The 21,737-nt window shown below is 43.4% G+C and overlaps 1 protein-coding gene across 1 annotated transcript in view; it reads left to right on the top strand.

Annotated features, from left to right (window-relative positions):
- LOC126199685 (protein O-mannosyl-transferase TMTC1-like) overlaps positions 1–21,737 on the top strand; it is a 229,400-nt gene that overhangs the window by 21,095 nt on the left and 186,568 nt on the right. Inside the window, exons 4-5 of the mRNA XM_049936612.1 lie at positions 10,663–10,830; positions 18,105–18,218. Of these exons, the coding sequence (XP_049792569.1) occupies positions 10,663–10,830; positions 18,105–18,218 (282 nt within the window). The remainder of the gene's footprint in view (positions 1–10,662; positions 10,831–18,104; positions 18,219–21,737) is intronic.

The following is a 21,737-nucleotide window of genomic DNA, read 5'->3' as shown; positions in this document are numbered from 1 at the left end:
GTGCTATGACAGTTAGGTGGGAGATGAGAAAACTTGCATTTCATGGTCGAGTGGCTACTCATAAGCCACACATGACGCCGGTAAATACCAAACGACGCCTCTCTTGGTGTAAGGAGCGTAAACACTGGACGATTGAACAGTGGAAAAACGTTGTGTGGAGTGACGAATCAGGGTACACAAAGTGGCTATTCGATGGCTGAGTGTGGGTACGGCGAATGCCCGGTGAACGACATCTGTCAGCGTGTATAGTGCCAACAGTAAAATTCAGAGGCGATGGTGTTACGGTGTGGTCGTGTTTCTCATGGAGGAGGTTTGTACCCCTTGTTGTTTTGCGCGGCACTATCACAGCACAGGCCTACACTGATGTTTTTACCACCTTCTTGCTTCTTACTGTTGAAGAGCAATTCGAGGATGGCGAATGCATCATTCAACACGATCGATCACATGTTCGTAATGCACGGGCTGTAGCAGAGTGGTTACACGACAGTAACATCCCTGTAGTGGACTCGACTGCACATCACTGGACTCGTATTCGGGAGGACGACGGTTCAATCCCGCGTCCGGCCATCCTGAGTTAGGTTTTCCGTGATTTCCCTAAATCACTCCAGGCAAATGCCGGGATGGTTCCTCTGAAAGGGCACGGCCGGCTTCCTTCCCTAATCCGATGAGACCGATGACCTCGCTGTCTGGTCTCCTTCCCCAAAAACAACAACAACAACAACTCGACTGCACAAAGTTCTGACCTGAATCCTACAGAACACATTTGGGATGTTTTGGATCACCGACTCCGTGGCATGCCTCACCGACCGACATCGATACCTCTCCTCAGTGCAGCACTCTATGAAGGATGGGCTTCCATTCCCTCAAGAAACCTTCCAGCACCTGATTGAACGTATACCTAGGAGAGTGGAGGCTGTCATCAAATCTAAGGATGGGCCAACACCATATTGAATTCCAGCATTACCAAGGGAGGGTGCCAAGAACTTGTAAGTCATTTTCAGCCAGGTGTCCCGATACTTTTGATCACACAGTGTGTGTCTGACAATATCACACTCTGAGCGCAAATGTCTGTCCGCGACATATTTTTGTAAGATTTTTCCTAGAATTCTCCATTAGCTCTTGTACTAATAAGAAACACCTTTGATTGTAGGAATGTGGTTTAATAAGTAAGGCATCTAAATATCCTATATGAGTCAAAATCTGTGTCAGGAGAAGAAATATGGCCATGGGTTAAGACAGTCAGCGGAAGATGGAAGAAGCTGTGCATCTGAGTCTCTAAATGCCGTTTAATGTGGAGCTGGTGACAGTCATGATCAGCAGTCGAAGTCAATAGATTTTGTGTACGAAGAAGAGGTCTCCAGTTGCAGATCAAGAAGCGAGTGTTATGTCACAGCAAGAGGTGTGGTTTTAGTTCAAATGGTTCAAATGGCTCTGAGCACTATGGGACTCAACTGCTGAGGTCATTAGTCCCCTAGAACTTAGAACTAGTTAAACCTAACTAACCTAAGGACTAACATGCCCGAGGCAGGATTCGAACCTGCGACCTTAGCGGTCTTGCGGTTCCAGACTGCAGCGCCTTTAACCGCACGGCCACTTCGGCCGGCCGTGGTTTTAGTGCCATGATATTTATTTTGCACAGAGCACAACCTAATCATAGCTAACACTTGGTTCAAGAATCATAAAAGAAGGTTGTATACATGGAAGAAGCCTGGAGATACTGACAAGTTTCAGATAGATTACATAATGGTAAGACAGAGATTCAGGAACCAGGTTTTAAATTGTAAGACAATTCCAGGGGCAGATTGATCACAATCTATAGGTTATGAACTGTAGATTAAAACTGAAGAAACTGCAAAAAGGTGGGAATTTAAGGAGATGGGACCTGGATAAACAGAAAGAACCAGAGGTTGTACAGAGTTTGAGGGAGAGCATAAGGGAACAATTGACAGGAATGTGGGAAAGAAATACAGTAGAAGAAGAATGGGTAGCTTTGAGAGATGAAGTAGTGAAGGCAGCAGAGGACCTAATAGGTAAAAAGACGAGAGCTAGTAGAAATCCTTGAGAAACATAAGAAATACTGAATTTAATTGATGAAAGGAGAAAATATAAAAATGCAGTAAATGAAGCAGGCACAAAGGAATACAAACGTCTCAAAAACAAGATCGACAGGAAGTGTAAAATGGCTAAGCAGGGATGGCTAGAGGACAAATGTAAGGATGTAGAGGCTTATGTCACTAGGGGTAAAATAGATACTGCCTACAGGAAAATTAAAGAGACCTTTGGAGAAAAGAGAACCACTTGTATGAATATCAAGAGCTCAGATGGAAACCCAGTTCTAAGCAAAGAAGGGAAAGCAGAGAGGTGGAAGGAGTATATAGAGGGTCTATATAAGGGCAATGTACTTGAGGACAATATTATGGAAATGGAAGGGGATGTAGATGAAGATGAAATGGGAGATACGATACTGCGTGAAGAGTTTGACAGAGCACTGAAAGACCTGTGTCGAAACAAGGCCCCGGGAGTAGACAACATTTCATTAGAACTACTGATGGCCTTGGGAGAGCAAGTTCTGACAAAACTGTACCCTCAGACTTCAAGAAGAATATAATAATTCCAATCCCAGAGAAAGCAGGTGTTGACAGATGTGAAAATTACCGAACAATCAGTTTAATGTCACGGATGCAAAATACTAACGCATATTCTCTACAGACGAATGGAAAAACTGGTAGAAGCTGACCTCGGGGAAGATCAGTTTAGATTCCGTAGAAATATTGGAACACGTGAGGCAATACTGACCCTACGACGTATCTTAGAAGCTAGATTAAGGAAAGGCAAACCTACGTTTCTAGCATTTGCTTTCTCGTCCTCGAAGAATCCATGAATTCTGCCAATTATTTTCCTAACCTGCAACTATTGCAGAGGCCAATCCGAATGGAAAGAACGGAATTTCTTCCGAAAGGTATCGTATGGTCGGACAGTAATGTCATAATGCATAAGGTCTTGGTTATGCCTCACATGGTCTTATGTTTAAGACTTTCATGTCTTCGCACCACTAAAGAAGTACATGGCTGATTGCGACTTCAAAACCGTTGCTGAAATTCAGGAAGTTGTTGTTAAATGTCTCCTTATCTAGACCATTTCTTTAATGCAAGTTTGTATAGTTTACTGATGCAACAACTGCGTATACAACATTTTGACTACGTGGGAAAGAATATGTACACCTTAGTAACATTTGTGTATTTTTTTTTATTGCCTGTATAAACCTTTATTCTGAGAAGGCTTGGTACACTATGTCTTGAATCAATCTTGTAAGCTAGCTGCTCTGAATGTTAGTCACCCTCAATGGAGCACCCTGGTCGGCTTACAGAGCTTTCAATGATGTACAACTGGTAGATATCGATCAAGAAATTCTCCATCACTGACGTAAGGTATGGCTGTGGACTTCTGTAATAGTATCGGGACTTCAGTCACCATTAATTCTCAGGAAGGACGTCTCTAACCCATAGCGGTATGTGCAGGACGATGGGTTGCTCAACACCAGCAACATAATTGTCGTAGACCTAGAACATCTCAAGAAGCGAATACATTCTTTATTCATTCAGTGGTTGAAGGCGGCTAATCAATGGCGTGGATTGACTCGAAGGCTCCAGTGCCTACCTCAGCACACCACAAGTCTGCATGTTTGGAAGTGATCCCACATGGACATAGGCAGGAGTGCTGCCACACCCAAGGATCAGTGGCTGGTGATGGCCTTGCAGACGAGAGCTCCAAGTCAAGCTTCAGAGGGCAGAAGCCGAAACTATGCTGTACAGACTGCTTGCTGCAGCAGTTAGCCAGCCGCGCACTCCCCCAACGCAAAACCCTTTGCAGATGGCTGGAGACTATAAGAATCCACCCTGGAAGTGGTCGCTACTTGGTGGTTTTGAATCGAGCCCTGGAATCATGATGTCTACCAGGAACGTGTACACCAGCAGCTAGCAGATGAAGCAGCTAGACGTAGACGAAGTTGATTGGCCTACATGGGATCTTCGATTGGTTGGGAGATACTCTAGGATCTGAGCAGGAATATTTATAATGGCTCTGCCCAAGTTTGTTGTGATCGGACACCACCTCCCGTTATGTAGAGGACCAAGGCAGCACAGCATGAGGAAATTTAACTCGCCAATGCGGCTGACTGTGGTCTTGCAATGAGCAGAGCAGACAGTATAGTTTGTGCAGAGGGCATATGTGCAACAGTATCAATGGCTTGTACAGAAATGGAGCAGTAAGAGGGTTCGACAGGAGATACCACAGAACGACAGAAAGGATCCATCATACTTCAACATGTTATGACTGTGTATAAAGTACACCAGTTTATTGATGTAGCAGTGCAGACTGTCCAACATATCTACTGGCAATGGTGTGCTACTCGGAGAGATATCATTCGTTGTTAATGACAATCGATTTGAATCCAACATGAAGTGTTGCTGTCAGCGAGTGCAGGTCCATCACAACCAAATTCATCCAATGAACGTCTGGAATCAGGTCCTGACATAATGCCTTTGGTCGCAGTAGCACAGAAGGCTGCTCATTTTCAGTGGGTCAGAAACTCGACCCAAAGTATATGAAGCCCGGAAGTATGGCTGTGATGTTTTATTAGTGTTCTCCATGCCGTAACAGTGGATCACCTAGTCTGATTACCATGAAAATCAACCAGAAAGTTCACATCTACTTCATGAGTGACCATTTCTCCTATATTTTCATCAGTACTGTAGTATGCTAGTGACCCTCTAAGTATTGTTACTGGGTAAAACTGCCTAGTCGCTTCTGGTTGCACTAGTTATTAGTAGGCACCCCCATAAGCGTCAGGATGGCCCAATAGTCGGTGGGACTATAAGACGTTAGGATGATTCAGGATGGTGAGCAGGGCAATGAGTGCAAAGCACCACTTACTTGGCAGTTGTGGAATTATAATTGCAATGATACGAACATGATAATCAATTTACCAAGGTTTCGTACAGCAGCAGCTGGTGGGTTCCCGATGGTGTGAATCGACCCCAAATGCCAGAACCCGTGTCAGCATAAGACGAAGCAGCGTGTTGGTACTGCACAGATGCCAGAAGGCGACAAGGCTGCCACAGTCGCTGTGTCAGCAACCTTCAGAGTGCATTGCTACATCAGGTGTTCTGCTCGCAAGAAGGCAAAGAAGTACTGGACAGGCAAGCAGCTCCCATCAGTAGGTCAGGTATGGGGTGCACCCAGCTGCAGACTTTGAATTAGGGTCCCCTCAGAAACCAGGAAGTTGGTGACAGCCGGGAGAGGACCCTATCCAGATGGCGCCGTTCAGGCACTGGCAGCATCAAGCCTAGGGGTGGCACACAGACCAATAGACTTCGGCCTTGTCGGCTAGCTGTAGATGAGGCTAGGTGAACCACTTCAGGGCCTCAGGTGGCTTGTATTTCTCGATACAGACAGAAGCCAAAGACAAATACTGCTACACAAGATCGTCATGTATTTATACTCGCTTGATACGGTTGTGTTATGGTGAGGTGCCACTTCTATTCAGGTACAGGGGCCGAGTTGGTTAAATCCATGCATCACTGCTCCAGGCTTGTGTCTTCCGCCATGCCACCTTAGTACTATTCCAGCCCATACATCGGAATTTCGCAGGTAGCAGGCTGGCCTATCAGCCTACAGACTGCGAAGTCCGCTAGAAAGCATTTGGCTTAACAAAGTTGACAGCAACAGAGTTCAGACGACTGAGCACTTTGAGAAACACTGAGGTACTCTATCGCATCTTCGCTGATTCTCTAAAGCAACAAGATTTTTAACGAATATAAAATGTCAAATACTATTTAGAACAATAACTGGAACATAATAATTAATATTCTTGCAAGTTCTCGTTTAAGTTTCGTGTTCTTGTCCTAGATGGGCTAATGAAGCTCGACACACCGCCATGTCATCCTCCAGTGTCATTGGAGACTAGGCGTCATTGGATGTGGTATGGAGTGGCATGTGATCAGCACACCACTGCCCTGGTTTTTCTTGAGCTTCTTGACCTGAGAGCTGCAGCTCCCTAGTTGGCCTCATGAGGCTGAGTGCACCCCATATCAGTCCTCTCACGAATGAAAACTCCCTGGCAGTACTGGAAATAGGACACAAGTTCACTTTCTGTCAGTCAGTGCACTTACCACTCATCTACGAAGGCGAACATACTCTGCAGTTTGACAGTTCTAAATAATCTAATCAACAGCGAGTGGCATTTGTTGCATAGGGCATTACTCAAGTATTTCCAGAATGAGATTTTCACTCTGCAGCGGAGTGTGCGCTGATATGAAACTTCCTGGCAGATTAAAACTGTGTGCCCGACCGAGACTCGAACTCGGGACCTTTGCCTTTCGCGGGCAAGTGCTCTACCATCTGAGCTACCGAAGCACGACTCACGCCCGGCCCTCACAGCTTTACTTCTGCCAGTATCTCGTCTCCTACCTTCCAAACTTTACAGAAGTTCTCCTGCAAACCTTGCAGAACTAGCACTCCTGAAAGAAAGGATACTGCGGAGACATGGCTTAGCCACAGCCTGGGGGGTGTTTCCAGAATGAGATTTTCACTCTGCCAGGAAGTTTCATATCAGCGCACACTCCGCTGCAGAGTGAAAATCTCATTCTGGAAACATCCCCCAGGCTGTGGCTAAGCCATGTCTCCGCAGTATCCTTTCTTTCAGGAGTGCTAGTTCTGCATGGTTTGCAGGAGAACTTCTGTAAAGTTTGGAAGGTAGGAGACGAGATACTGGCAGAAGTAAAGCTGTGAGGGCCGGGCGTGAGTCGTGCTTCGGTAGCTCAGATGGTAGAGCACTTGCCCGCGAAAGGCAAAGGTCCCGAGTTCGAGTCTCGGTCGGGCACACAGTTTTAATCTGCCAGGAAGTTTCATTACTCAAGTAATTGAGTACTCTTTAACTCACTGAACTGAGGTCATTATCAGAGACAGACACGATGATACACTACTGGCCATTAAAATTGCTACACCAAGAAGAAATGCAGATGATAAACCGGTATTCATTGGACAAATATATTATACTAGAACTGACATGTCATCACATTTTCACGCAGCTTGGATGCAGAGATCCTGAGAAATCAATACCCAGAACAACCAGCTCTGCCCGTAATAACGGCCTTGATACGCCTGGGCATTGAGTCAAACAGAGCTTGGATGGCGTGTACAGGTACAGCTGCCCATGCAGCATCAACATGATACCACATTTCATCAAGAGTAGTGACTGGAGTATTGTGACGAGCCAGTTGCTCGGCCACCATTGACCAGATGTTTTCAATTGCAGATCTCTGGAGAATGTGCTGGCCAGGGCAGCAGTCGAACATTTTCTGTATCCAGAAAGGCCCGTACAGGACGTGCAACACGCGGTCGTGCATTATCCTGCTGAAATGTACGGTTTCGCAGGGATCGAATGAAGGGTAGAGCCACGGGTCGTAACACATCTGAAATGTAACGTTCACTGTTCAAAGTGCCGTCAGTGCGAACAAGAGGTGACCGACACGTGTAGGCAATCGCATGCCTTACCATCACGCCGGGTGATACGTCAGTATGACGATGATGAATACGCGCTTACAATGTGAGTTCACCGCGATGTCGCCAAACACTGATGCGACCATCATGTTGCTGTAAAGAGAACCTGGATTCATCCGAAAATATGACGTTTTGCCATTCGTGCACCCAGGTTCGTCGTTGAGTACACCATCACAGGCGCTCCTGTCTGTGATGCAGCGTCTAGGCTAATCGCAGCTATGGTCTCCGAGCTGATAGTCCATGCTGCTGCAAACGTCGCCGAACTGTTCGTGCACATGGTTGATGTCTTGCAAACGTCCCCATCTGTTGACTTAGGGATCGAGACGTGGCTGCACGATCCGTTACAGACATGCTGATAAGATGCCTGTCATCTCGACTGCTAGAGGTACGGGACCGTTGGGATCCAGCACGGCGTTCCGTATTACCCTCCTGAATCCACTAATTCCATATTCTGGACCAACGCGAGCAGCAATGTCCCGATATGATAAACCGCAATCGTGATAGGTTACAATCAGACCTTTATCAAAGTCGGAATCATGATGGTAAGCATTTCTCCTCATTACACGAGGCACCACAACAATGTTTCACTAGGCAACGCTGGTCAACTGCTGTTTGTGTAGGAGAAATCTGTGGATAGTTTTCTTATGTCAGCACGTTGTAGGTGTCTTCACCGGCGCCAACCTTGTATGAATGGTCTGAAAAGCTAATCATTTGCATATCACAGCATCTTCTTCCTGTTGGTTAAATTTCACGTCTGTGGCACGTCATCTTCGTGGTGTAGCAATTTTAATGGCCAGTAGTGTACATGGTATTAATGTGATGTTCACATGACTGCCATGGGTAATTATTGTTTTGTGTAGTGAGCTTAAAATGAAACCGATTCATGAGAAGATGGTATATTTTCCATGTGGTTACTATATTAGGGTGTTACAAAAAGGTACTACCAAACTTTCAGGAAACATTCCTCACACACAAAGAAAGAAAATATGTTACGCGGACATGTGTCCGGAAACGCTTACTTTCCATGTTAGAGCTCATTTTATTACTTCTCTTCAAATCACATTAATCATGGAATGGAAACACACAGCAACAGAACGTACCAGTATGACTTCAAACACTTTGTTACAGGAAATGTTCAAAATGTCCTCCGTTAGGGAGGATACATGCATCCACTCTCCGTCGCATGGAATCCCTCTTGCGCTGATGCAGCCCTGGAGAAAGGCGTATTGTATGACAACCGTCCATAATACGAGCACGAAGAGTCTCTACGTTTGGTGCCGGGGTTGCGTAGACAAGAGCTTTCAAATGCACCCATGAATGAAAGTCAAGTGGTCAGGAGAGCGTAGAGGCCAATCCACCGGTCACCGAATCTGTTGTTAAGCGTACGAACACTTCGACTGAAATGTGCAGAAGCTCCATCGTGCATGAACCACATTTTGTGTCGTACTTGTAAAGGCACATGTTCTAGCAGCACAGGTAGAGTATCCTGTATGAAATCATGATAACGTGCTCCATTGAGCGTAGGTGGAAGAACACGGAGCCCAATCAAGACATCACGAACAATGCCTGCCCAAACTTTCACAGAAAATCTGTGTTGATGACGTGATTGCACAATTGCGTGCGGATTCTCGTCAGCCCACACATTTTGATTGTGAAAATTTACAAGTTGATCACGTTGGAATGAAGCCCCATCCGTAAAGAGAACATTTGAACTGAAATGAGGATTGACACAGTGTTGGAAGAACCATTCGCAGAAGTGTACCCGTGGAAGCCAATCAGCTTGTGATAGTGCCTGCACATGCTGTACATGGTATGGAAACAAATGGTTCTCCCGTAGCACTCTCCATACAGTGACGTGGTCTACGTTACCTTGTACAGCAGTAACTTCTCTGACGCTGACATTAGGGTTATCGTCAACTACACGAAGAATTGCCTCCTCCATTGGAGGTGTCCTCGTGGTTCTAGGTCTTCCCCATTCGCGAGTCATAGGCTGGAATGTTCCGTGCTCCCTGACGCCGATCAATTGCTTCGAACGTCTTCCTGTCGGGACACGTTCGTTCTGGAAATCTGTCTCGATACAAACGTACCGCGCCACGGCTATTGCCCCGTGCTAATCCATACATCAAAATGGCATCTGCCAACCCCGCATTTGTAATCATTGCACTGACTGCAAAACCTCGTTGGTGATGAACACTAAACCGTTGATGCTACGTACTGATGTGCTTGATGCTAGTACTGTAGAGCAATGAGTCGCATGTCAACACAAGCACCGAAGTCAACATTACCTACCTTCAATTTGGGCCAACTGACGGTGAATCGAGGAAGTACAGTACATACTGACGAAACTAAAATGAGCTCTAACATGTAAATTAAGCGTTTCCGGAGACATGTCCACATAAAATGTTTTGTTTATTTGTGTGTGCGGAATGTTTCCTGAAAGTGTGGCCATACCTTTTTGTAACACCCTATATATGGTCTGTTTGTCCATGTCTGATCGTACATCGTACAACCACTATGAACCGAGACACATTGAAATTAAAGACATTAGCTGCCAGTGGACACTGGTTTATATCAATGGGACAAGTTGAAAATTCGTGCCTGACCGGAATTAGAACCTCAGTCTTCTGCTTAATAGGCAGATGCGGTCTGGACAGAGTGGTCATCACAGCTGCGTGGACTGCCATAGGGCGACGCCTGTCAGACACTAATTCTACATCACTGGTGTGTAGTATAAGTTGAGAATTTGAGTTTGCTAGGCTAGTCCACGCGGTTGTGGTTATCACTGTGTCCAGATGGTGTAGTGGTCAGCATATCTGCATAGTAAGCAGGAGACTCGGGTTCGAATGCTGGTCCGGCACAAATTATGAACTTGTCCCAATGATAACCAATACCCACTGGAAACTAATGTCTTCCATTCTTTTGTGTCTTAATCCTTTCTTGTTTCAAAAAACCTTATCCCCTGCAGTACCGTCAATGTGACACTTCTTTCCGATACTGACGGGATAACGGTACAGTTGCGGTTAGTGGTGTCGACGTCAAATGTCCTGTGCTATCGGAATGCTGGTGGTGAGTGTGGCGGGGTGACTGAGGCGTCGCTGGCAGCTTAGGTGGGGTGCTGCTGGTGAGCTACGGCGCGCAGCTGCTGTGGGGCCGGCTCGGCCACCGCGGACGGCCGCTGCTGGTGGCCGCCGCACTCCTGCTGGCCGCTGCCTTCTGCGGGCGGGCGTTGCTGCGCAACCGCGACTGGCTCTCCAGGGAGACGCTCGCTAGGTGAGTACTGTACGACACTCTGTGCCTAACAACTGGTCTAGCTGTGAAGGCATAAGGGACAGTCAAACGAAAACGAGACAAATGGAAAGCCATTTATTCTTTCAAAAGCAACCATTATAACTGTTAATATATTTAACCCTCTTTGAAACAAGACGATCAATCCATTCATAGAAAAATATTTGCCTACGGAACCATTATTATACCCAGTCGTGCACCTGCTCGTCCGAAGCAAATCGACGGGCACGAAGGTCTCTGTTCAGGGCTCCAAAAATATGGAACTCGCTTGGGGAGAGGTCGGGACCGTTAGGATTACGTGTAAGGGCTTCCCAACGAAACTTCTACAAAGCACTTGAAAGAATCTTGACAACGTATTTGCGATAATTATCCTACAACAGAATGATGTCGCCCATCAACCCGCTGCTCATTGATTTTCTGGATCAAGGCCCACATATAACGCACAGTTGTTTGCGAAACATGTCAATGTGTGCTACATAAATTTCATTGTCATCCCTTATATGTCCACCATACAGTCCCGATCTCTCCTCATGCGACTTCTGTATTCTTGGAGCCCTGAATGAAGACATCAGTGACTGTCGATTTGCTTCGCACAGAGATGTACACGCATGGGTAAAAGCATGTGTCCTTAGACAGCCGCAAACATTTTTCCATTGAGATATTTACCATTCTTGCCTCACAGTGGGATCTTCAATTAAGGGGGGTATGACGTCAAACGGGCCGACCTGGAGCAGAAGAGTCACCACAGGACATTTTATTTTCTACTGTCTATACTTTTACAAATAAATTCATAAAACTTTGTCACTATGACCAAGAATGATTGAGGACTCACACTAATCGCAGTGGAAGTTCAAAAACGTAGCAAAATACCTTTTTTTTTACATGTGAAATTTCATCATTTTTTTCACTTATTACTGGTTGCATTTGTTGCTATAGGTACACTTTGCTTCCTAAGTAAGAGAGATTCTTCGATGAATTTTTCATAGCATACAAACAGTAGAATTTTCCAAATCTATTAAAAACTGTGGAAAAAATTGAGATAATTAACTATAAAACTTGAATTTTTTCTAAACATAAACTTTAAAATGTGACAGTTAATTCATTTCTTCATAAATTAAATAACTTATAGACTTTCATACACCTGTAACTATGGTTTTTATGCTGTGCAAAAGTCATCGAAGAATCTCTCTTACTTAGGAAGAAAAGTGTACCTATACAAACAAATGCAGCCAGTAGTAAGTGAAAAAATGATGAAATTTCACATCTGAAAAATGTGTTTTGTTACGTTTTTGAGCTTCCACTGCTATGAGCATGAATCCTGAATCCTTCCTGGTCATGCTGTTAAGGTTTTAGGAATTTATTTGTAAAAGTATAGACAGTGGAAATTAAAATGTCCTGCAGTGCCTCTCCTGCTCCAAGTCGGCCCGTTTGACGTCCTACCCCCTTAACAGTTATGGCAATTACATTTGAAATAACAAACAGTTCACTTCCTTCTTTATCCAGCTGTTTCATTCTCATTCGATTGCCCTTTATAAAATCCTTTGGGTCGCTAGTCCGCGTCATGTATCTATTCAGTTACTTCTTCATGATCGATGCTTCGATCCTGCTGCTGGGGTTTGTGTTCACATTTAACTGGGATGTTCAGTTGAGAGAGAGCATGCAATGGCGGTTTTTCAAGGGATCCCAAAAGATGGGCCTAAACGTAGATCGTGTAGAAGAACTTAAAGAGGGATATGATGCGGCCGAGCAACCCTGAATATTTTTACTTATAAATTCAAGAGCCTTGAAAGTCTGCAGGCTTGCGTTGTTCTAGCTGTCCCTTGATAATTTCATGTAGCCACTACAACAACTGTGTACTGGTCTTTTACCTACAATGGTTTGCAATACTTAAGGATGAAAGCAACTTTTGCATGATGTGTCATGCTCGATGAAAAGAGGACCACACATAGAAATAACTGCTGCAGCATAGTACAAAACGTAACTGTAGCAAGTCAGAGAGGCGAACGTAAGTGACACCTTTATTGAAAGTCTGCATTACACTTAAGTCACCGCGACTCACGGTGGTCCCCTGGACATTAGAAAAGACGAGACCTGGTTCTGAATGGGGCGTGTGATAACAGAGAGCTGCGCATGCGCTGTAGCCTGCTCCCATGCTGGACACAAGGTGGGTAAGGTGTTCTTCTGGTAGAGCGCACCAATTCCCCACCAGCTGCATGATCGTGCTTGTGGACGTGCAGTAATACGGTTACCCAATGCATACCACACGTGATCGACAGGACTGAAGCCGAGAGAACGGGCAGGTTCGTCCATTCACCGAATATTCTCCTGCTGCATGATCTCCTCCACCTCCACAGTTGGATGTGGTGACGCATTACCATCCATAAAAATGAAGTCAGGGCGGAATGCGCATGGGAATTAGTACAGGGTCACAATAACGTTGACCAAGGACTGAATCGTGTTCAAAGATTTGGAGGTAAGTAAGTCCATGCGACATTAAGCTCTCCAAACCGTAACACTTGGACCACCAAGACGATCATGATCGGCACTGATTCTTTGCACATTGCTTACCCTCATATGGCGAGACGTGTAAAGGCTTTTTTTTAATTACCGCTACCAGTCACAAACTTTGTCAACTATTGTATTACTTATTTATTTAGCAACATGTTTCGAGGTAATACTACATCTTTAGGTTAAATGACATTACAAAAATAATTTTACAAGAAGGTCATACTGATGTTACATAGTCTTTTCGTAAATTCTGCAGTCATCCTGTGGAAGAAAGAAAACTTAGTAAGAGGCGATGTAACTTTGGAGGATGGACTGATGTTAGCACGAAAGTGTTTTGTAACGGTCACTCACTTTGTTCTTCTGGCATGGCAGTCTCGTTGTGATGCGCTGAGGTGTTTCCATTTCCGTGGCTCTCTTGGTCACTGTTCACGAAATGGTCACTAAGATAGCAGTAACTTGGAAACACGATCACAAACAGTTCTGTAGTGCAGTGGGGACAGATGGCGATCGAAATACAGCTGGTTTCGATTTCACGGTCGATTTGTCGATCCATGTGTGTGAGATGTGTACATGTCTTCTGCACGTCTTGTTATCGTATTACAAATATAGATTGGCGAAATACATTAGTAATTGAGCACCTGTTACATTATTATTGAACATATCATGATATAAACTATTTATTATACGTATTTCTAAGCTATTGCTGGGGCTAGAGTCAAACGACGGTCATGATATGTATCTTTTATTCTAAGAGCAGTGTAGTGAAATTGAAGTCTGCCATATCATTCAGGATCTCGTTATTCCCCATGTGGCTATGGATGAATATTTCCATTTCTTCCAAGATGTCCATTTTCCAACTCTTTTCCAAAGAATGAAATACTTTGAGATCGTTGTCTGTTGTAACAACTGAAATTGGAAAGAACACGTAAATGTTGTGGGGAAGGCTAACCAAAAGCAGCGTTTGATTGACAGGGCACTTAGAAAATGTAACAGACCTCCTAAGGAGACTGCCTACACTACGCTTGTCCGTCCTCTTTTAGAATACTGCTGCATGGTGTGGGATCCTTACCAGGTAGGACTGACGGAGTACATCGAAAAAGTTCAAAGAAAGGCAGCACGTTTTGTATTATTGCGAAATATGTGAGAGAGTGTCACAGAAATGATACAGGATTTGGGCTGGAAATCATTAAAACAAAGGCGTATTTTGTTGCGACGGAACCTTCTCACGAAATTCCAATCATTTAATTTCTCCTCCGAATGGGAAAATATTTTGTTGACACCGACCTACATAGGGCGGAACGATTACCACTATAAAATAAAGGAAATCAGAGCGCGTACGGAAAGATATAGGTGTTCATTCTATCCGCCCGCTGTACGAGATTGGAATAATAGAGAACGAACCCTCTGCCAGGCACTTAAATGTGATTTTCAGAGTATCCATGTAGATGTAGATGTAACACTGTCCTGTTTCATTTATATGTTTCACTACAGCTGATTTATTCGGTTTGCCTAGTTTGAAAGTCAATGTGTTCTTTAAAGCGGGTTTTAAAATTTCTTCCCGTTTGTCCAATGTAATATTTGCTGCAATGACTGCATGTAATTTTATAAATTCCTGCTTTGTTAAGTTTCTCTGTGGGATGTGAGATGTCATGTACCAGTTTCTTTTTTAAGTTGTTGTTGGTGGCATCACAACGAGACTACCACGCCAGAAGAACAAAGTGAGTGACCGTTACAAAACATTTTCGTGCAAACATCAGCCCAGCTTCCAAAGTGATATCACCTCTTACTAAGTTTTCTCTTTCCCAACAGGATGACCACAGCATTTACGAAAAGACTATGTAACATCAGTATGACCTTATTGTAAAGTTGGTTTTGTAATGCCATTTAGCTTGAAGATGAGTTATTACCTCGAAACATGTCGCTAAATAAATAAGTAATACAATAATTGACAAAGTTGTGACTGGTAGCGGTAATTAAAACAAAAAGACCTTTACATATTTCTACAGACAGTCACGGTCGAAAAATAGTCAAAATGGCTTCAAATTGTTGAAATGATATTTGCGACTGTAATTCTAACCGTCCCGTGCGGAATATTCTTTGTAATTTTTTGACGTATGTGTTTACTGCCGTTACTAGTTTCATATACTTCCCTCCACTGGAGAAGTCGCCTTTCGTTGCAAACATGGAGTAGCTCGACGTGAAAGAAAGGAAAGAGATTTTCGTTACTGGAAAACGTCCAAAATGTGGAGAGAACGAAGTCGTATGCGCTTCCAGAATACCATGGCGTATAGCGAATTCCTAGAAATGCGGACATCTCAAGAGCGTCTCTTATAGTGAACGTATGTGATATTCTTTGTGGTGATTCACCCGACGGTTGTGACACTCGCCTCGGAGGAATCCGCGGTGCTGTTAGAGAGGAGCGGTTTTCACTCTCTTACTTCTCTGATGGGCATCGAGGGTGCAAACACAACAGCAATTACAAAAACAATAATAACATCATCATCAACAACAACAACAACAACAACAACAACACACACACACACACACACACACACACACACACACACACACACAAACACACCACTGATCAAATTTAAGGGCTCCAAATATTTACAATTTGAACTCGACACCGACTGCTCGTGAGGACAGACTTCATGATGATACACGTGAGTAAATACTTCTTCAAGTTCGGTGGCTAGATATGAAATTTGTAATTGCTGATTTCTTATCCTTTGTGAACGTTACTCGACAGTAAATTTTGGTGATGTCGGGAGTAAAGACAAACCTACAGCAGGATGGAACAGGCGTGGTTTGTACCAGTTATTTCCATTTACACTGTCTCTTAAGAAAGTAGATGGTAGCATTTTTGATAGCTTAGAAACGTAAATGAAAACAATAATTTACCTCAGTTAGACAAAAACTAAACTGTTACAGTTTTTCCAATGATAAACGTTGACTCGGTTATCTCAAAGTTTTCTTTAAATTTATGATATGTCATTCTATTAGAATCACTACATATTACGAAGACCCCCAGCTGCAGCTCTCTGTCTGTATGTGAAAGCTAATCTCAGCAAGGACTACAGCGATTTTTATGTGATTTTCGCTAATAGATAGGCTGATTCATCGGGAATATTTGCGTATATAATTTATAATTACTTCGTGCAGACTGGCTGAACTGTGATAAAATGAACTCCTCCGGCGCGTTTGTCGGTCCATTGTGAAGGCTAATCTCAGGAACTAGAGTCGGTATTTTGATACGGCTTTCGCTAATAGATAGACTGACTCATCAAGGAAGTCTGTGTGTGCAATTTATTAGCGAAGCCGGTAATGTTCCGCAATTGCTAAATATGTGTGGTAATTCTGTATGTTCCCTAAAATCCTTCCCCACTCTCTGCCCTTTCCCTCTTCTATCGTCTCTTTGTCAACCTGCTCCTCTCCCCCCCCCCACCCCCTCTCTCTGCATGATCACCTCCTCCCTCTGTCTGTCTCTGTCTATTTCCTCGTCTCCCTCGCATGTTCATTTCCTCCCCTCTTCCTGTCTACCTATACGTCTCTCTGACCTCGTGACTTGCTTATTGTAATTGCAAACAAAACCTTCATTAGGAACTGTAATCGCTTAATGTGACTGGATAAGTCGGTGGGATCGTTAGGTAGCTGTGAGACTATTTCGCATTACTTGAATCTGTGCATAGGTAGGATTATGAATTTTCGGACCACTCATATGCAGTAGGCTCACTCTAATCACAAGCTGATTTGACGTAGATACACCATTCGTGTTTTCTGTGAAACCGACTGTAAGGGAGAAAACAGAAACAGCATATTGTTGTATACACAATTTTTGCTTGAAATTATATATAAGGAAGAAGAATATGTATATATAAAACAATTTGTATGTATATATGAAACAATTTGTGTAATGGTTTACATGCTCTGCTGTCGTAGCTGAAGTTGACCACAAGAAAGAAAACGAAAGCGCAAATTTTCACAAAACAACACAGTATTTCGTTTTTCGTAGTTGAGTTTAGCAGAGAACGTGTATACTGTCAGCTAAAAGAATATGTAAGCTTTGTCCGTCTGAATCTATATTAGTGTATTATGTAAAAATTTGAAGTAAATCGGTCAAGAGCTTTTCGAGATTTTTGGCAGCAACGTTTCCTCGATCCAAATGCTCATTAGAGTATCGTGTAAGAATCTGAAGTAATCGGTCAAGGAATTATTAAGATTTTTGGAAATAGCGTTTTCCTTTTATACATCACAAGTATGTTTATATAATGTATACACCTGAAAAAAATATAGAACCTATTCTGTTCATATGTTCATTAGACTACTATGTGAAGATCTGATGTAAATCGGTCAAGAACTTTTCGAGACTTTTGATATCAATGTTTCCCATTATGTATTACATATTTTCAGACGAAGTGCAACGTGGCATTCCTGTTACTAATGTTACTAGTTTTACCTCTTAATGGGGTCAAATAAGATTCAGAAGTTATTGAGAAACAGCATTAGTATTCTGGAACATCCAATTTATAATTACCTTTTGACTTCCTTTGAATACTTCAGGTGAATGTGTGTGTATGGTTCTTACTAAATAACCACGGCCAACAACCCGATACACCCTTTTCCATCTAAGCTTGCCTTTTCTGTTGCCCCTACCAGAGCACGTACCTTGTTCAGACTTACGAAGCGTCGTCAGTTGCATTACAATAATCAGTGTTGCTTAAGGAGTCAGACACTTGCTGTGTTTGCAGAGCGGGCTTGCGGGCGCTGCCACACAACGCTAAGATGCACTACAACCTGGCCAACTTCCTGAGGGAGACGGGACAGCGGGAGCTCGCCGTGCACCACTACAGAGAGGCGCTCAGGTGGGTGGCCGCGGCGGCCGCGTGGCTGCTGGAGCCGCACGAAGCGTGCGTCAGCACCTGAAGCACGGTCACATGTGACTGTGCCATTTATTATTTATAATTAAGAGAGTTTATTGACATTACGCCTTTTAAGGAATTTGAAAATTACCAATTGTGGATTATCCACTAGATATAGCCTTGCAAATACACTTAGAAACCCAAAGTACACAGTACCCAAATAAACAGTCCCTTAAGAGAAAGGTATAAAAAACGTAATGTGCCAGGCATTTATATAAACCTTAAGCATAGCGATTATCACTTACTTCACATAGCCACTTCATCAGACTCCTTAAAAACAGTTATTACATTAAGATGGCCACACTTAACGTTCTTCACTAAAATACCCTTATAAACTTACTATTTCAATCCGTTAAAGAAGCACTCGTTAAAAGGTCAATAACCAACTTAACGTCTCGGGCACTAATACCCCTTGCTTTATTTTGCCTTATTAAGAAAACAGAATTACTGACAAACTCCAGAAAATCAAACTCCCATAAATATATATATATATATAGCTTAACCCGCCTTTACAGAAGGAAGTCAAATACTAAACTTTCGAAGGCGGTATGTGAACAACTGCCGGTAGTGACCAGATTCTTAAACACTGCCAGACCTAGACCTCGGATGACATTTCACTCCCCGCCAAGGCGCTGGCACTATCAAAGGTTTTTGCGCGAATCGCAAATACATTCCAATAACTCTGAAACATAGAAACACGGTGCAGAACCTTTGACTCGATATATGGGTAAGCGTGTAAAGGAACACGTTACACTATTGACAAATTCACAACTTCGACCTTAAGCATTTTACACATGGACAATAGAGTGCAGGCTTTGGAAACGCCAACATAAAATCATTTGTTTACAAGAAACACAGAGCACTAGTAAACCTCTTGAGAAAACTTTCATATAACGGCCACTATGTAACTAGAGCAACTTAACTATTCCACACCGTCTTAAAGTTCGACTATCAAAATCTCACCATAATAATAAAATTTAAATGCCTCTGAGTGCGTCTGTCAACAAAGCACAATTACGAGGACTTACTTCATATCACGTACACAGTACGAAGGAGCGGGTTCCACAGCTTCACCGCTTCACTTCAAACTTTGTTCCCAGGGAAGTCACAGAACTTGTACTCCCAAGCTGCCCATGTCGCCAAAACACCTGGCCAATTTTACACAACAACACATAACGGTCATCACCCTCGTTCGCCAGCCATTGACACTCGTCTCCCAGCGAATGTCACGAGATCTCGAGGGTTACCCGTCGAGAGCTAACAACCCAATCGCTTCGCCCACCAACTCGGAAGATAAGACAAGCGAAAAGCAAAGATAGCTTAGCTCAACCACAATCGATCTCAACGATACATGGACAAAATAACACTGGCACCAGCTCACCATGGCTCAAAGCTAAATTTAAATGTTCCTAGATTTAGCTTTAAAAATGCTTTCATAATAAAATATTTTCATAAGGAAGCTTATCCCCTGTTTCACCCCCTTAGGGTTTCAGTTCCCAAAAATACTGAAACATGTATTTTTTTATTTGTAACCGAGAAGTCAAACACCAATGTACATAGAAGTACTCGTAGCTTTAAAGAAACTTGGTAATTCTTTAATAATTGCTGTATCATAGGGTTAAGTTTCAAAAAATACTGAAACTCTTGTATCTTTATTTGCATTCGAAACAAATAATTTTTAAATCGCAGTTGTACGTGCCCATTCGGTGGAGTGGTCCGAAATCACTCTAGTGCGATATTAGTTTTATCAATATGTACTAGCAGGAGCACAAAACGCGAAGAATGACGAGTACTGCAGCAGCGACTAAGCAGTGCCCTGGTCTGCACTGACTGCTAACGCACTGCAGCAGCGCTACTCAGTCGCTACTCGTTGTCATGTATTACTTTACGGTTGTACGTCCTGATATCAGCCCAATGGGTATAATAATTCGGAAGGTCACTTCGCCATCATCATGTAGTCACATGATGAGGTAACTGTGACCATTTTCATAATAATCATTTTCTGTGGAAACTGGTACATAACTAAGTCGACCCAGTTCCTACATATCGAACCTTATCCTTACTCATCTCAGGCAGATGGGCGGCCACAGACGCTACGGGGATGCCTCATCATCCATGTGTAGAGATGGTTTGGCGCCTGACGGTTTCACTTGCACCAGTTGGTGGCAGGGAGTCTCAGAGTTAGTGGCATGCTCAAAATGGTTCAAATGACTCTGAGCACTATGGGACTTAACATCTGAGGTCATCAGTACCCTAGAACTTAGAAGTACTTAAACCTAACTAAGGACATTACACACATCCATGCCCGAGGCAGGATTCGAACCTGCGACCGCAGCGGTCGCGTGGTTCCAGACTGAAGCGCCTAGAACCGCTCGGCCACACTTGACGGATATCGCTTGCGAGCACTATGTGAACAGTTACGCATCGGAATGGGGAAAGTAGGCGCGAACGTTAATAATAATGTTTATTGCGGTCAGGCTTTTGTAAAACGAAATCAGAACAGCAATGGCTAATACCAGTGGGATGGTAAACTCGTGTGATTCCTAATCTACTGTCAATAAACTGTAGTCATAGCTGCAACGTGATCTCTGAACATACAATATTATTTATTATGTATGTTATATATTATAAATTCAGTGTTTATTTCAAGAGACCTTTATCATCGTTTTATTAGTTTACTGACTGAATTATGTGAAGCAGTGAGAGTAATAGATTGATAGACTACATGTCACTTAGGTACACTGCTTGATACGTGAATAGTGCGACAAAGTGCAAATTTTTAGTGCGAGTTGCCTACATCAGGGGCAGGTATGCACTCATGGGTAAACCTACTGATCTCCTGTCATTGACAGGTCTTTAATCTATTGTTCTGCTAAAGGGAACCTCGTTTTTGGGTGACAATCACTTAACCTATTGTTCCCTTGACCCTCCCCCTCGCCCTCCACCCCTCAGGAAACCTCCCCCTTGCTGCTACAGGTACACTTTAAGGTCTGAGTTACTGGAATAGCCCCTCTCACGCTTATCAGTTTGATTGACTACTTAATTAAATTTATCAATTAATGACCCCCTTTTGATAAACCCACACCCCTCCCACACTCCCTCCCACAAATTGGCGTGAAAAAGACTCAGTTGATTGGTCATTTGGAGAGAATCCTATTGTAGTGTATGGAATATTGTTTATACAATTTAGACATTGTGTGGAATATTGAGTATTTAAACAATTTAGGGGGTTCAAGGCAATGTAACACATGGAAATTGATGGCTCTTTGGTGGAGAGGAATGATCTCATAACAGGAAATTCAAGGGTATATTACTTATATATAAACAATTCAGTTTGTGGGGGTTGGATTTCTCTTGCTCATCATTCTCTGCTCTTTTGAAACATATAGGTCTTGTAAGAAGTAATTACATGGGCCAACATGTTGCATAACCTAATGGTTGCCACTGTACTCTGGGTGTCTT

This window comes from Schistocerca nitens, chromosome 8 (assembly GCF_023898315.1).
Source record: "Schistocerca nitens isolate TAMUIC-IGC-003100 chromosome 8, iqSchNite1.1, whole genome shotgun sequence".
NCBI classification, from domain to species: domain Eukaryota; kingdom Metazoa; phylum Arthropoda; class Insecta; order Orthoptera; family Acrididae; genus Schistocerca; species Schistocerca nitens.
This window is presented reverse-complemented; position numbering and strand designations above follow the sequence as displayed.